The sequence below is a fragment of the Seriola lalandi genome, unplaced genomic scaffold (genome assembly GCF_002814215.2).
Source record: "Seriola lalandi dorsalis isolate HSWRI2012SDOR001 ecotype SW California unplaced genomic scaffold, Sedor1 jcf7180002054581, whole genome shotgun sequence".
NCBI lineage: Eukaryota > Metazoa > Chordata > Actinopteri > Carangiformes > Carangidae > Seriola > Seriola lalandi.
In genome coordinates, this window is record NW_019525134.1 from 1836149 (window position 1) to 1851410 (window position 15262).

The 15262-nt window shown below is 43.5% G+C and overlaps 1 protein-coding gene across 1 annotated transcript in view; it reads right to left on the minus strand.

Moving 5' to 3' along the window:
* Nucleotides 1–14003, minus strand: part of slc8a4a (solute carrier family 8 member 4a) — a 21789-nt gene extending 7786 nt beyond the window's left edge. Inside the window, exons 1-5 of the mRNA XM_023418369.2 lie at nt 13231–14003; nt 12808–12883; nt 9165–10577; nt 8505–9022; nt 1007–1113 (exon numbers count right to left, since the gene is read on the minus strand). Coding sequence (XP_023274137.1) covers nt 1007–1113; nt 8505–9022; nt 9165–10508 — 1969 coding nt within the window. The 5' untranslated portion in view covers nt 10509–10577; nt 12808–12883; nt 13231–14003. The remainder of the gene's footprint in view (nt 1–1006; nt 1114–8504; nt 9023–9164; nt 10578–12807; nt 12884–13230) is intronic.
* Between the last annotated feature and the right edge of the window lie 1259 nt (nt 14004–15262).

The following is a 15262-nucleotide window of genomic DNA, read 5'->3' on the forward strand; positions in this document are numbered from 1 at the left end:
TGTGTGTGTGTGTGTGTGTGTGTGTGTGTGTGTGTGTGTGTGTGTGTGTGTGTGTGTGTGTCTGTCTGTCAGAAAAACAAAAAACAACAAAAACTCAAACACAAAAAACTTCTAACTCTGCTTATAACTTCAACTGCTTCGATTTCGAATTTCCACGATTACCAACGAGGAGGAAACCGAACAGGTGAGCCCTGGTGTCCAGCTAGCTAAGCTAAGCTAAGCTAAGCTAAGCTAAGCTAAGCTAGCAGGATGGGCATTTTGGCTGCTTTTGTTTTCGCTTGACATAATCTGTGTTTCTGATGTGGAGGATGAAAAATGTATTTTAATTATTATTATTGTTGTTATTATTATTATTATTATTATTATTATTGATGTTATTATAAATAATCTAATACAGGAAGTAGATTCTTGTTATGTTGTGCTTTTATTTTTGAACCGTCCCTTTGAGATCGACTTCCGGGGGCTACTGGTATTAGTATTAGTATTTCTTGAGTTTGTTGTCATTTATTTGTCCTGCATTAGACAGAGGTCATGTGTACTGTGTGTATGTAAATGTTGACGTTGTTTGCTAAAGTTAGTGGGAGTGGTCATGAGCCTCCAGTGTAGAGTTGACATTTATACCAGGTGAGAGAGCAGCATTGTGTGTCCGGGGGGGGGGTGGTCAGGTTGTGTCACCGCTGTTGTTGGAGTCTGCTGCACCAGAGAAGCTGCTTGTAAGATTTGTACTATATTTTTGTCACCTCTTTGAAACCGTTTTTTCTTTTTTCTTTGCAGGAATAAAAAGAAAAACCCTGCTGCTGCTCTTTCCTTCACCTCAGTCCTGCTGGCTTCCATCCTGTTTGTGAGGATTTACCACCATCCAAACCTTTCAGATTTAAACTGCACAAGCCCCAAAAATCTAAATAAAATATAAAGGAGAGTGGCTGCTAATTAATATGTATTTTAAGCCATAAAATAATGAGGACCACTCTGCTGCTGTAGCTCGCAGCTGCGGCCTTCACCTCACCGTGTCTCTGTCCCACCTCCAGCAGGATGGGCTCCTCCAACACAATCGTGAAGGTCTTGTTCTTCTCGTACTCCTCATCGTCGATGATCTTCACATTCAACAGCTTCCTAAAAGTGAGGTCAAGAGAAAGAAGAAAAGGATGGAGCCAAAAGGAGAGATTTATTCATTAATTAGCTTTATTCAGGGAACGTGAGCGAACCTTTTTTTTGTTACCTAAAGCCAATCAAAAATAGATCCCAGGCAACCAGTGAAAGCAGCTTCTAATGCTTGTGCTTTTGTACACACTCGAATGAGACCAGTGCAGCCAAGAGATAGACTGCCTACACAATGAATCATGAATCAGAGCTGTTAGATAAGAAGATGGCAGCTCAAGATTTTAAGGAAATTAACAAATACACTGTAGTGCAGAACACTATGTACTATATGACATATTGAAATGCATTTTTTTTCCCAGCATCCCACAAGAGGGCGAACTCCTTCTACACCATTAATCCGATTAGAGTATAGAGAGGGAAATAGCCCACACCCCTCCCACACACTTCAACTTTTAAGTCATGAGAAATTGAATTATTTTTATCTTGTTGTCTGTGGAAATTAAGCGCTGCCCATCTACGGCTGCACGCAGGTTAAAGCCAGTGTTAACCCGACAAACGCACGTTAGGCTGTGGCATCAGTCTGTGGTCGACATGTTTTCCTCAGCCCGCTTCGTTCTCTCACACTGTCACAGTGAGTCTTTCTCGCCCTTCTCCCTCCATCTCCCTAATGATATGTGGGTGGCTGTCTATTTCTGTCTACACATATTCACTCAGGATTCGACAACACGCAGGAACAGCTTTTGCTTGCAGAAGAGAAGAAGTTTATTTTAAACATGAATGATACGTCACCGGCTGTCAAATGTCAGAGAAAGTCATGCCGGTGGGAGCGAGAGGGAACCGCAGCTCAGCCTCGAGTCCTCACAATGGAAACAAAAGACTTCATCTTTTGAACAAGCTGCTTTTTCAAGTGCTATATGTACAGTTGCAAGGTGAGTTTACTTTGAAGCATCATGGAGAGGCCTTAAAATAAGATATGACTGTTCAGTTGCTATGGACCGTTTTCACGCAGCAGCCATCTTGACATTACATCACACTTGGGGCAGATACTGTTTGTCCTGCTGCAGCGTTTCAACATGAACAGAATGTATCTGTCAGCGCTCGGACAAACATTCACGTTTCGTGGACCTCTGACTAAACTAGACATGAAAAGCAGCAGGGAGGAGGGTTCACGTGCTGCATCGGGCTCGTTAGCTGGTCGTTTAAATCTCGACCTCTGCCGGAGTCCAGCGCGCATTTGAAATAATTTCAGACAAAAGGTGGATGATAACAAGACCAAAGATGAACAAATCAACTGAGACTAAACTGTTATCATGAATTAGTCTTACAAATATAGTTTTTATATATATATTTTTTTTCAAGACTGAACCATAAATACAACAACTGAGCAACTACAAGGAAAAATTTAAAAATATCTGCTTCAGTGAAATAATCAAGTACATCAGTCCCATGGAGCTTCAGCCTTCAGCTGATGGCAGAGTGAAGATCGCTGAGCATCGTAGATCCAATAAATAATTCACAATTGGACAAGTGAATCTATTGTGAATAAGAATTGTCACTGAGGCTCATGGGTAGTGTAGTGTGAGGCACAAATCAACATATCAAACTATTGCAGTATTATTGCTTAATTATCTATGTCTGATTTGGTAACTTTACCTCATGTTGGAAGACGACCGGTAACAAACCAGCAACTCCTCCAACCTGAACAAGCACACAGGACGTTTCTTTCAGCCCTCCCATACGACCCATAGGAGTCTCTCCTGAAGTAGCAGACCATGGTTGTCATGGTTACAGTAATAAAATTCATGAACTGTACCGACAGCAACCTACATTTGTTGCCATGGTTACTACAATAGCGGTCATGGCTTGGTTAGGTTTAGGAAAAGATCGAGATTTGGGTTAAAAAAAAAAGTACTTCCTCAACATTAGACGTCTTTGTTGTCATGGTTACAATATAAACAGCTGGTTTCACAATGGATCACCTGTGTCATATTCCTGTTTTTTGTTGACCCATCCATCCACCACCACCTCCTCCTGACGTGGACTTTCTCTCTTTATACTACGTCATAACACTTTTCCCTTTGCTCCTGTCATAATTAATACGACCACTAGTTGTCACCTAGCAACAAAATGTCACTATAGGTCATAATAAAGCTACCTGTTAGCCAACATGCTAACAAACTGGTTAAAGGAATAGTTCAACATTTTAAGAAATGCGCTGTCTTGCAGAGAGTTAGACAAGAAGATCAATAGGACTCTCATGTCTGTACACTAAATACAAAGCTAGAGCTAGCAGGTGGCTAGGTTAGCTTAGCTTTAACAATACAAAGCTGACAAATCTGTCAACCAGCAGCTGAAACTATTTCCTGACTTCTAGGAAACAGTTCCAGCACGTGTCGCTCTGCTGAAACCACAATTTAGCCAGAAAACAAAGAAGCACTTTTTCCAAAATATCAAACTATCCTTTTAATTTGGCGATAAATTTGAGTGAGTGTTACTGTAAGAATCAGGATGATCGTGGATAACACCCCCAGCTCTGCCTCCTGAGCTCCTAATCTCTGCAGCTCATTGCAACAGGCACAGTCAGACTCAATTACTACGTATCACATTTCACTGTGTTGCTGGGATAGTTTCTGAGAAGTCATACTGAGTAACATCCTGCTATTGTATCTGTCACACACACAAACACGTATGTGCAGGAGATGACTGTATTGTCTGAGCACTGTGGACTAATCTCTGTTCTACCTGAGCAGTTATAATCTCTGCATGAGAGGAAAAACGGCAGACTGCAGAAAGTCTGGCTGCGTCTTCTTACAACTGCTAATAAAAGTGTTGAGGGCATCTCACTTTTCCTGAGCGTATTGAATTTGTGTATTGTGCTTCATCTGTAAATTAATTAGCTGGATTAACTTGGATTAACCCGTGAACATGAGCTGGGGTCCTGGGGTGATGTGTTTGACTCATCTCTAGAAAGAAGGACCCAGGCAGCTGTGATTCTAAAAGTAGCTCAGGAACCTTCATTATTTGGAGTCTCCCTCTCCTCCACATCCTGGGTTGGTTTGGTGAGGATGCTCCAGTCTCCTCCCACGGTCAAAAGACATATAGAGTAAGTCATGAGGGCTGGAGACTCCGAACTGCCTACAGGCATTGTGTGAGTGATTTTATGCCTCTACGTTCAGGCTGGGAGAGCAGCTCTTCTCTCTGCCCTCTGCATGCCGACTCCAGCCCTCATGAGACCCTGACAAAAATGAAGCCAGCAGGGAGAATGAGTGAATGCCTCTACAGTATGCATGGCAGTATGTCAAATGCTCACGTCTGAGGGGGGCACTGCCATTCAGCTCATCAAACTAGTGTGTCAGCACCTATCTGCCATGCTGAAGTGTCCTTGAGCAAGTTACTGAGTCTGCCGGCTCCAGAGATATTGCAGTGTAGCTGAATAAGAAGTGTGTTTCTCATGTCTGCAGCAGATAAAACACAAACACTATTTAGTCTCCTCTGTTAGTGTTATTATCTTATTATGTACAGGATATTTATATGGGAAAAAAAGATTTAGACATTGATAATGATATATGACCCACCTCCGATAACTTTTACTTTTTCTGTGTGGCAACATAACAGTGAAACGATGCTTTATGATACTGGAACTAATGAGCACAGAGGAGACGAGGGAGATGAGAAGAAACTCAATATACAACATAACAAGACTCTGAGGCACAGTGCTGCTTTGAGCTCAAGGCTAACATCAGCACGCTAACATACAATGTGATAAAAACTGCAGTTCCTCTAATGACCACTAGACTAGACTCAATCTTCACAGACTCCCATGTTAAAATGTCCAACTTTACAGCAGAAATAAACATGTTTACAGCCTGGTACAAAACTGTTTTGGTCTCTAGAGCTAATTTCCTCCTTGATGACACCTGTTTATATAACTCACCTGTTTGTTTTATAGGACTAAAGTTATGGAGGATTGAGGGCGTGGCCTCTTTGAGTGACAGGTGGGTGAGTGAATGCATCTCTTTGCTCTTTTGGATTAGCTGGGATTTAGGGGCGGAGTCAGGCACTGCCAGGTGGCGACGGTGGAGCAGCTCACTCTAAACTTGCTCTTCAGAGCTGACGTAGTTGTGCTTGTGTGTAGGATTACGGTAATTCAACAGTTGAAAAATGTAAGAGGTGAAAATGTTCTGAATAAAGTGAACACTTCAACTGATCTTAGCTTTTTTTGTGGGCATTTTTTAAGTGGGTAAAACACATTTTTCTTTCTTTCTTTGTCTTTCAGATTCATCCTGTGGGGATCATGAATGTCTGTTCAACGTGGAAAACCAACCGATGGTTATTGGGATGTTTCAGTCTGGATCAAAGCGGCCGACCGACAAATGCTGCCACCCAGTGAGCCACGTCGTGCGAGGCTAGAAAGTGTAGCCTAATTATATCAATTAGATGTGATGAACTGCTGTGAACATGAAACGAAAGACTGATTGTTTTAAAATGAAAGCTTCATATCGGCGGACCTTCTCTTCCCCCCTGATGAGAATACAGAGGAAGCAAAGGTTTTAAAACCGCCACGAATGTGTCGACGTTATCCAACCATGGCTCTGCTGCTCCACTTTCATCCGTGTTTGTCAGGAAGTTCAGGATGTTATTGATCCTGACAACATTAGGCATGCGAAATAAAGAATATCAGGGTATTGATTTCCCTTTTCAGAAGTGATCTCCTCACATCTCTTTCATCTAAGCTTATGTAACTGCCCCCGTTATCCACTTCTGCCTCAACTAGTGTATAGTGCCACACATTTTGAGGCGTAAAAAGAGATACAGGAGGAAGCTACACACAGGCATCAAAGGGTCTGTGCAGATCTTCCTCTAATCCATACACACAGAATGTAAAACGGTTCTCTATGTCAGCCTGTTTATTTTGGCTCAGAGGTTTGTGTCTGTACATCATAATCTATTTACTGCAGTGCAGAATTTAGATGGTAAATTATTATTAAACTGTACGCCTACATGTTAAACCGTTCTTCTTGGCTCTGTGTCAAAAGCTTAAAATCTTGGCTTCCTCCTCTTTTGCTCCTCTGCATGCTCAAACATCAACTGGGACAGGCAGATGTATATACACACACACACACACACACACAAAGACAGGGACACTGTAACAAACACACAGGAAAAGACAAAGAGCTGCCCGCAGGCCTGCTGCTGAGTGTCAGCTCTTTGTCCTGAACGCCCAGGGAAACACTTGGGGAAGAGAAGCCAGCTCCATTTGAAGGATGAACTTTGGCAGCCTGCTGAGCAGTAAGGAGCACAGATATGAATTTAACACACAGCATGTTCTCAGAGATGCAAACAGACACGCACCCACAGAAGCCGAAATGCTCTGAGATGACGATGCAGAGACTCTGTGATGGGGTTTCACCTGCATCTTTTCACAGGATAGACTGAGCGCTGCAAATTAACCAACCTCATGAAAAATTCAGTCTGACTCCAGCATCTGAGAAGCATAAAGTAGGAACAAAATGTAATCTTGTTGGAGGACTTGAGCTCTTAAAAATCTCTTCAACTGGGGAACTTTAGTTGGATGGCTCCACTCCAGCTTTGATAAATATCTCTGTTGCAAATGGAGATGAATGCCCAATAAAATGTCCTTCTCTAAGAGCAGGTGCTTTAGATTTAACATTCAGCTGCCTAAAAAGATAAGTATGCTGCTGTGACTTGACCCAGCTAGACCTGGCAATTCTGACTCACGGTCTGAGTCAAACCCTCCTACCTGTGATCAGAGTGGCCTACTCCCGCATTCCCCTTTAAGTCCTGGTTTGCTATTCAAAGGAGCACAGGAGAAGCTGAGCACAGCTTTGGCATTTCCTGTTGCGTTTATTTTCATCAGTTTCTCCTGGCACAGTGTCCTGCTCCGCTGGATCCTGCTCTCCACACTCCTTCCTCTCTGCTGAATGGCAACTGTCACGGGGAGTTCGGGTACAGATAATATGAAGTGTGCATGATGCTTGTGTCAACGACAGCTTGCTATAGTCTGATGAACAGAGTCTTGGCTGAGTAGGTAAGGATTTCATCTAATGCTCAGTCTCCATTTGAGTGCAGAAACAAGCTGCCGACCTCTCATTTCACATTGTTGCACACCATTGTCTCATTAACTGCACCTTCTGCAGCTCTTTGCGCTGTGTTGAGAACTTCTGGGACGCGTTTAACCCATCTCACTCTCTTTAATTGCTGTGGAAACTCTAGAAGCTCTTTTTAGTACCCCCTTTGGAACGACATTTTGTTTGATGTGGGTTTGATGTGGGTTTAAAGTGGATTCAGCACAGACACACACACACACACACACCCTTAAAAATACACAGGCAAACTTGCAAAAAGCAAGCAGATAAATGTGCATGAGCAACCTGACAAAAACAGAGAGAAACATATTCAGATCTCACCTGCACTGCGAGAGAAAAAAGGACAAATAGGAAGATGTGCATTCTCTCTGACACCACGTATTCACCTGCCTTTCCTCCCACTTTGCCGACCTACACAATACACCTACACACCAGCCCTGAATCCTCTTCATGCAGACGGATTCATCTGACACATTTTATTCCTTTGTTTAGTCCTTCGTTGTGCTGTTCATCATTTTGCGATGAGATTGATGTGGTTGAGGGCATTTTCTTTTTTAAGAAAGAAAAAAAAATCACAGCTGTGGATAATTGCCAGGTTCTTTGCTCATCTCATCATAAAAAAAACCCACCACAACAAGTGAAGCCTGCTCATCATTCAGCCAGCCCTTCCACACAGCGCTCAGGAGAAGAGCTGGAAAGACATCGTACTTTCACCTTTCCTCCCTGCTCTTTTCATCAGCTGCTCTGCTGCTGCCTCCATGAACCCTATTGTAAAAATGATCACACATGCACCTGTTTCAGGAGCTGCACAACCCTCATCCCCTCCTTGTTTCTGTGGAAATCACTGGTCTGATTTTCCTTCCTCTGCTCTGTCACTCACATACACTTCCTTTGTTTCCTGCAGTGGAGTTTTCATTGCTCTGCAATACAATGAACTCCCATATAACCTCTGCAGAGATAGCACAGCTCTGCCTGTTAATTCTGCACTCATTCACAGAAAGCTGCTTCTTCTCCTTCTCCTTGTTCTTCTTCATTTACATCAGCCACATTGTTTCATTATCTGCCTCACAATTATATCCTCTTATCCTCCCACATCGTCCCTCTGTAAGATCTCAACTTGTCAGAGTGAACGTATCTGTGACTCATTAAAACCGTCTTTTTATCCTTTCGGGGTGAATAGACAACCTACAGTAATCTAGCAGGACTGTTTAACAAACCAACGTGTGGGCTGAGATGTTTGATCAAGTTATTAGAGGCAACAACAAGACATCGCATCAAGAAAGAAGATCTGCTCACATGGTCTCATCGTTCTGAAACTCCAACTTGCCCGACACCTCCTCGTAGTCCTCCCCGGCCTTGGCGGTGCCCTCGGCGGTGTGGTAAGGCACCGCGACTTTCCCCCTCGCTCCGGACGTCCGGTGAACCTTCACCTGCATGTTGCCTACGCTCTCGCTGACCCTCATGGAGTTATTTTCAAACGTGAAAATGCCAGCGTGGTCGTCGTCGTAGATGGTAACCGTGGCGGTGTGAGCGTTGCCCAGGGCTGCCTTTGGAGGAACGTGGGAGGAGATGCCCACCGTGCTGTTGCTGGAGGTGATGGAGCTCGGCTCCAGGACGGAGACCTCAGCCCGGTGCACTATACGTGGGTTACTGAGGCGCACGTAGAAGTGCTCATCCTCTTCAAAAATGTCATCATCGATAACGCCAACAGTGAATTCCTTTGTCGTCTCGCCAGGTTTGAAGACCAAGGTGCCCTCAGCAAACTCATAGTCTGAGCCTGCGTTGGCAGTCCCGTCCTCTGTCCGGTAGTCCACCTGTGTGGCACAGGGAGGGAGAGAACTTTATTAAATATTTAGTGACCGGGGTTATAATAAAATGCTGAATTATTAATATTTCAGTTGAATTTAAATTGACCCCGAGCATTTACAATATTCCAATCATTACTTTGCCTCTTACCTTCACCGTGCAGCCGCTCTCTCCTCCATGCCGGCTCACCGACAGCTTCAGTGAGCCACAGTTCTCAAAGCACTGGTAGTGAGAGGGGTCGAACTGCAGGTAGATGGTGTTGGGATCTTCCTCTTGCCCGCTGGCCTCATGACAGCTCACCACCTTCCTGGCCTGGTCGGCGGCGTGCTTTTTCAGGATGTTCCCAGCTCCGATCATCATGCGAGTGGCTTGGATGCGATAGAAGGCCCGACTCTTCTGTTGCTGGACGAGCACTTGGTAGTTGGCCATCTCAATCAGCTGCTCCATGTCCTTCTCCGGATGCCTCTGCTTTAAGTCCTTCAGAGTGCGGGCCATCTCCCGTCGGGCTTCTTCCTCTTGATCTTGCTCCGCGCTCATCCCTCCACCTTCCTCCACCCCCTCCAGCATCCCATCCAGAGCCTCTTTGGGATGAGTGTGGGAGTTCACACCCTGGCCGTCCATCTCCAAGTCCATTTTAGTGAACATGGCATCTCCCTCTGACTCGATGATAATGCCGCGGGTCTTGTCAGCGCGATAACGCTTGTTGACGTACTTGTAGAAGAGCAGGCGCCGGTCTGCGATCCAGGCTTGCAGCACACAGAGAGGGAAGAAGAGGAAGGTGAGAACGGCCTCCCAAACCTCCACCTCTCCGGGGGAGAACACCGACAGGATGAGATACAGCCAGATGTAGGCGAACACGCTCCAGGCGGCGGTGACAAAAAACACTCGCAGGTGCTTTATCTTGCGCGTCTCGTTTTCTGGCACCACATAGACACAGATAGCGATGATAATGAACATGTTGAACGCAGCGCTGCCCACGATGGTGCTGGGACCCAGAGATCCGGACTCAAAGTTATGGCCGACCACCTCGATGACAGACAGCAGGATCTCAGGTGCTGATGAGCCCAGCGCCATCAGGGTCAGGTTGGACACCGTCTCATTCCAGATGCGCACAGTAGTCGTCGTCGTCTCACCGTTGGGCTTCTTGATGGTGATCTCCTTTTCCTGAGAGGTGATGACCTCGATAGAAGACATGAAGCGGTCCGCGATGATGGACATGCCCAGGAACATGTATATAAGTGCTGCAAAGTAAACAATGGCGCGCGCCACCTTGTCACCCACCGCAGGGTTTTGGGGGTTCCACATGGGCAGCACCACACCTTCAGAGCAGTTGTTGTCACTGGAGCAGTTTCCTGCTGCGCTGCCGGCATCTTCATGGCCGGCGCTGCCCTGGGAGAAATGAGTGACTCCCGGGAGCAGAACCAGCAGAAGAGACATGAACATACATGGGCTGACAGGTGGAGAGCAGTTCAGGATACGCTTGTGCAGTAACATGGCGAGCTGATGAGGCTTGGAGTCGTCTGATGTTCAATCCTCGTCACATGTGAAGGTCTTTACAAACCTCTGAAAAAGAAAAAAGAAAAAGAAAGCAGATTGTTACAGTTCAGCTGTTCTTGAAATAACTCAAGGAAAGGGTTAACATCACAAAAGTCCTCTCAGTCATGCTCTTTCGTATGCAAATGATGTGGGATCCAACGGCTTGGATGGTCCGAATTTGGAAAGCTAAAAATATTGGCACCTACTAGTCGTTGAGTCACTGGCATTGAACTATCATGTCAGACTCCCACACATGTACTGTGGTCATTGTGTGCTGAGCAGCGGTAAAAACGTTACCCTCTGCACCTGTAGTATTGAGGGAAACACTGACTCAGTCCACAGTGTTCTGTCAGGTTAGATGGGATTCCAAAAATAATCTTCACTGACAATGAGTCTAACAAGAAAAGAGCAGTTGTTCTGAGGCAGCCCAGACCTCCTGATATAGATATTATAAGATTATTTAAAGGAGAAACAACCCTGTTCTCTCATGGAAGTGCAGCAAAGCTCTATTCAATACTTGAAAAGTATAGCAAATATTTTTTCTCATTTTACATAAGCCATTTAAAATATGTCAGGGGACATCTTAAAATAATTTCAGTGTTTTTCTTGGCAGCAGCAGCACAACCATCTTCACAGTTTGAGTGAACAATTGAGGGAGAACAGCATCAATACTCTCCAGAGGATTAACATCTGCATCAGTGTGAACGGAGAGAAAGAGAGGAAAGAAACACCAGGGAATGTAATCTAGTGCTTCCTAATTAAATTTTTAAGACCATCTCTGTCTCAAAAATAGGTTGCCTACCTGAAGCAGAGAGGATGTGACAATGCTTTATGTACAGCACATGCTCTCATTGACATGCAGCTGAGAAAAAGCTGCAATCTCCACTCTGACCTGCATAACAAGAGTGCACGTTCTCCATCAGTTTCCATCAAGGCTACATTTCAGGGTGAAGCAGTGCAGCACGGCTCTAGAAATTAAGGTTTTTTTTTTTTTTTTTCTGGTTACCTTATAAATAAATGAAGAACAGATTGCGTTTGTGCAAAACAACAGCTTCATGCAACAACTCAACACCTGTCTGCTGAGTGGAAAGATCAGCACCATGGACAGCAACTCCTGCAACAGCCCATAGTGTTAGAGCCAAGAGAACAAGATGTGTATTTCGTGTAATTTGAGAGAATTAAATATTCCACAATGATAGAACAACAATAATGTATAATATAATATAATATAATATAATATAATATAATGCTTTCCCCTGGCAAACAACCCTGCACAAATTTTGAGTGGGTGACGTTTCTATGGTAAACGCTCTCCAACTGGTGGGAATGCAGAGATAAAGCTTTTTATTTTTTATTTTTGACTGTAGCTACTATAGAGACAAACGTGTCCTTTCTAGTGGTTTCATTCCTCGCTGAGATCACCAGGTAGCAGTGAGCTAACAAGGGAACATACTTTTAGAAGTACTCTGTCAGTTTTCCCTTAAGAACAGTCATTTCTGGTTAACACAACAACAGCTTTTTATAATCTATAATGCACATCTCCAGTTTTACCAGACATTTCATAGAATGCAAACCCCCTACTGGAATATCACCGGTCCAAAACCACAATCCCCTACTAATATTCTCTTAATCCTCTTCTATTATTTAACATTTATCCTTTTTTAAGAGCAATCTCACTTCAACTGCTGACAAGCCCAGCAACATGTGACCTTTCCATCTCATACAGTTTCTCATGTAATCTTGTCATTCCAAAATTATCCAAATATTTAAATAAATACCTCTGATTTAATCCTCAGAAGTGTTCCTGTTTGGTAAGCAGGGGTCTCAGGTTGGCAAGTAAACACTTGTACATAATGACTCATATTTTTGATGCCAGCGCTGGTTTTGTGAGAGAAGGTGTTTGTTTTTTTAAATGCTGGCAGTCTCAATTAGTAATGAGAGTCCTCATAAATGTCACATCTACGATCTTGGGAATGAAAAGTCATTAAAATAAGAAACAGAAGGAAAATGAAGCAGAAACAAGGTGTAAACAAAAGAGGAAACTGGCTATTAGCAGAAAACATAATTCCCTGTGTTGACCAAACACTAGGTTTCCATGAGTAAACAGAAATCTAAGCAAAGATGACAAGTACTATTGGTTTTCAACTTTGCATTCAGGTATGAGCTTCAGAAAACTCCAGGTGCTCATGCAGGAATATGCTTTATGTGTTGGTTTATGTTTCCTGTTCTTGATGTTATAAGAAAGTGTATTACTCACCTGGGTGCAGTTGTCAGTGAGTCAGCTCCGTGTGGAAGTTATGGCCTCAGGAGATGAACTTATCTTTCATATTGCTCTGTGGAAAGACAGCTTCTCTTAAATTAACAAATCGTGGGGAGAGTTTTAAAATCAGCATCAGAACTAACCAGAAAGGATTCCACATCAGAGAGTTTTAAGAAGCTTATTAAAAGCCAGATATGTGGGGCTGTAGATTTAGCAGCTGGAGTGGAAAAAGAAACAAATGAAACATCAGTGTTGCAGACTAAAGACAAAGCAATATATTAAGTTACAAATGGGTTCTGAGACAACTGGATTATTGGACATTACAGATGCAGGAAAAAGGGCGATTATCCCATCAGCAGACTGCAGAGAGACAAACAGACCGCTCCATTTAGTGCGCACAGCAGTCCCACAGATACTCACAGAAAGCCCTGAATCTCAGCTGGACCGTGGTCACAGCGTGGCTACCCTGCACCAGTTCAACACAGGAAGACACCCCGTGTGCCATTCACACAGCAGGCTGGTGTAATGGTGTTGGCTTGTTGCGCTGGTGTCTTGGAAATGACGCGTAGCTTTCCACGGTGCTTCTTCGCTATTTTTTTCCTGACAGGTACCCGCACCTACCTCAGCAAACTTAACACTGTCGGATTAGTTCCTCTTATTAAATCCCCCCTTGTTCCAGCGCGGCGACACCTTCCGCAAAGCTAAGTAATTTTTCAAAAACCACAATGCGTTCTCAGCTTTATCCTCTCCAGGCTACGTGCGATTGTTGATGCGTAAAATAATAAATTAAATTACTGTGTCTGTCCTCATTGGTCCCGCTTGTATCAGTCAGAAATTCTTCAAAATAGTCATTTTTTTAAAAGGCTCTGAGGGTGTTTTCCCTCTCCGGAAAATAAACTGAGTGAAAAAAATTCCCTTGCTTTTCTGTCTGAGCTGGATAACGCAAAGAGCCAAACTGGACTGCACATGAGAGTAGGCGTGAATGAATGGTGAGGGATTGAGAGGACGCAAACCACACAGTACACGGATCAGGACAAGATGGATAGCAGAAGGATGGTGGCAGACAAGAAAGAGGAGTGTGTGGTGCTATGCAAATGGAAGTCTTGTCTTACTCTTGCGGTGGGCAGCATTGGCACAAGAAACGATGAGCGAGATGGAAAAGCAGTAACACTGCAGAAACAGGGGAGGAGACGTTCAGAAACAGCGCTACACGCACGGCAGGTCCTCCTGACTGCGCATCAGGAGTCTAGTATGAATGACCATTTCACTCCTCAACCCTCTTTTATTTTGCTCATTATCGCTGTCAACCATCAGCACAGATACAGATAACCTGCTGTAACCTAAAAACTGGAGATGTGATATTCGTTTTGAGTCAGTCCCAGATGTTGTTTGCTGTTGGTCTGCTGTGGGTTGATTTTTGTTACAGTCTGGATGGTTATTGACAGAGATGTACTACAGAAGAAAAACACACACACACACATACTGAGTTTCACCCTGACATTAATTCTGATATGAATTCATATTATTATAAAACTAATAGAAGTTAAGAACATCAGTTGTAAAGATTCCTGCACTGGTGAAACATTGATACACAACTTTAAAGCCTGGGTCAGAAACTAAACACAAAGGTCAGTCACCTTGTCATGAGTAGACACATGTCTTCTGTAGGTCTTTCTAAAGCCTGAGAAAATAACCCAGATGATGTCATAGTGATGTCATCAGAACTTTCTTGAGATAGATAGATAGATAGATAGATAGATAGATAGATAGATACTTTATTAGGCTTGAGACCTCAAATATTTGACAAGAAACCACGGGCATTCAAAAGATGAAGGTATTCAACAGTCTAATAAAGATGCTGCCGAGTTGCATTATGGGAATTGTAGGTCCCAGTGTTTTAGGGGTTTGGGTGATATTAAGGACTTAAAGTCGGGACATCGTCGCCTCTTGATTTTGACCATTTTGATATGAGCCCTCATCTTTAGAGAAATGCAGTAATAAAATAAATGTATTTCTCTATATCGTCAGACTTGGCTGAACGTTCGATAATTTATGCTGTACTTAGGCTACATAAGCTAAGCTACGCTTTTAGCTGAATCCTCATGGTAGAATGCTAACATGCCCTCAGATAGTATGTTTACATGTATTTACATTTACAATTATTCAGTGTCAACATGCTGATGTCTCATTTAGCATATTAGCATGCTCAGTCATTTCAAAGTGCATGTGATCCTGTTTTCAGTCATTAACTGAAGGCAAGTGGATATTTTGGCCTGTGAGGTGATCGCCAGCATCATTAGGATTAATCCTCTACGTGCCATGACTGGAGTGTTGGACCACAGTGTGAAAAACAACATCGCCATCCCCAGAGCTACACTGCTAGTAAAGCTAAAAAAATATAGCTTTCATTTGGATAAAATTCATTTAGTTTTTATTGGTGGATGATTGCCTG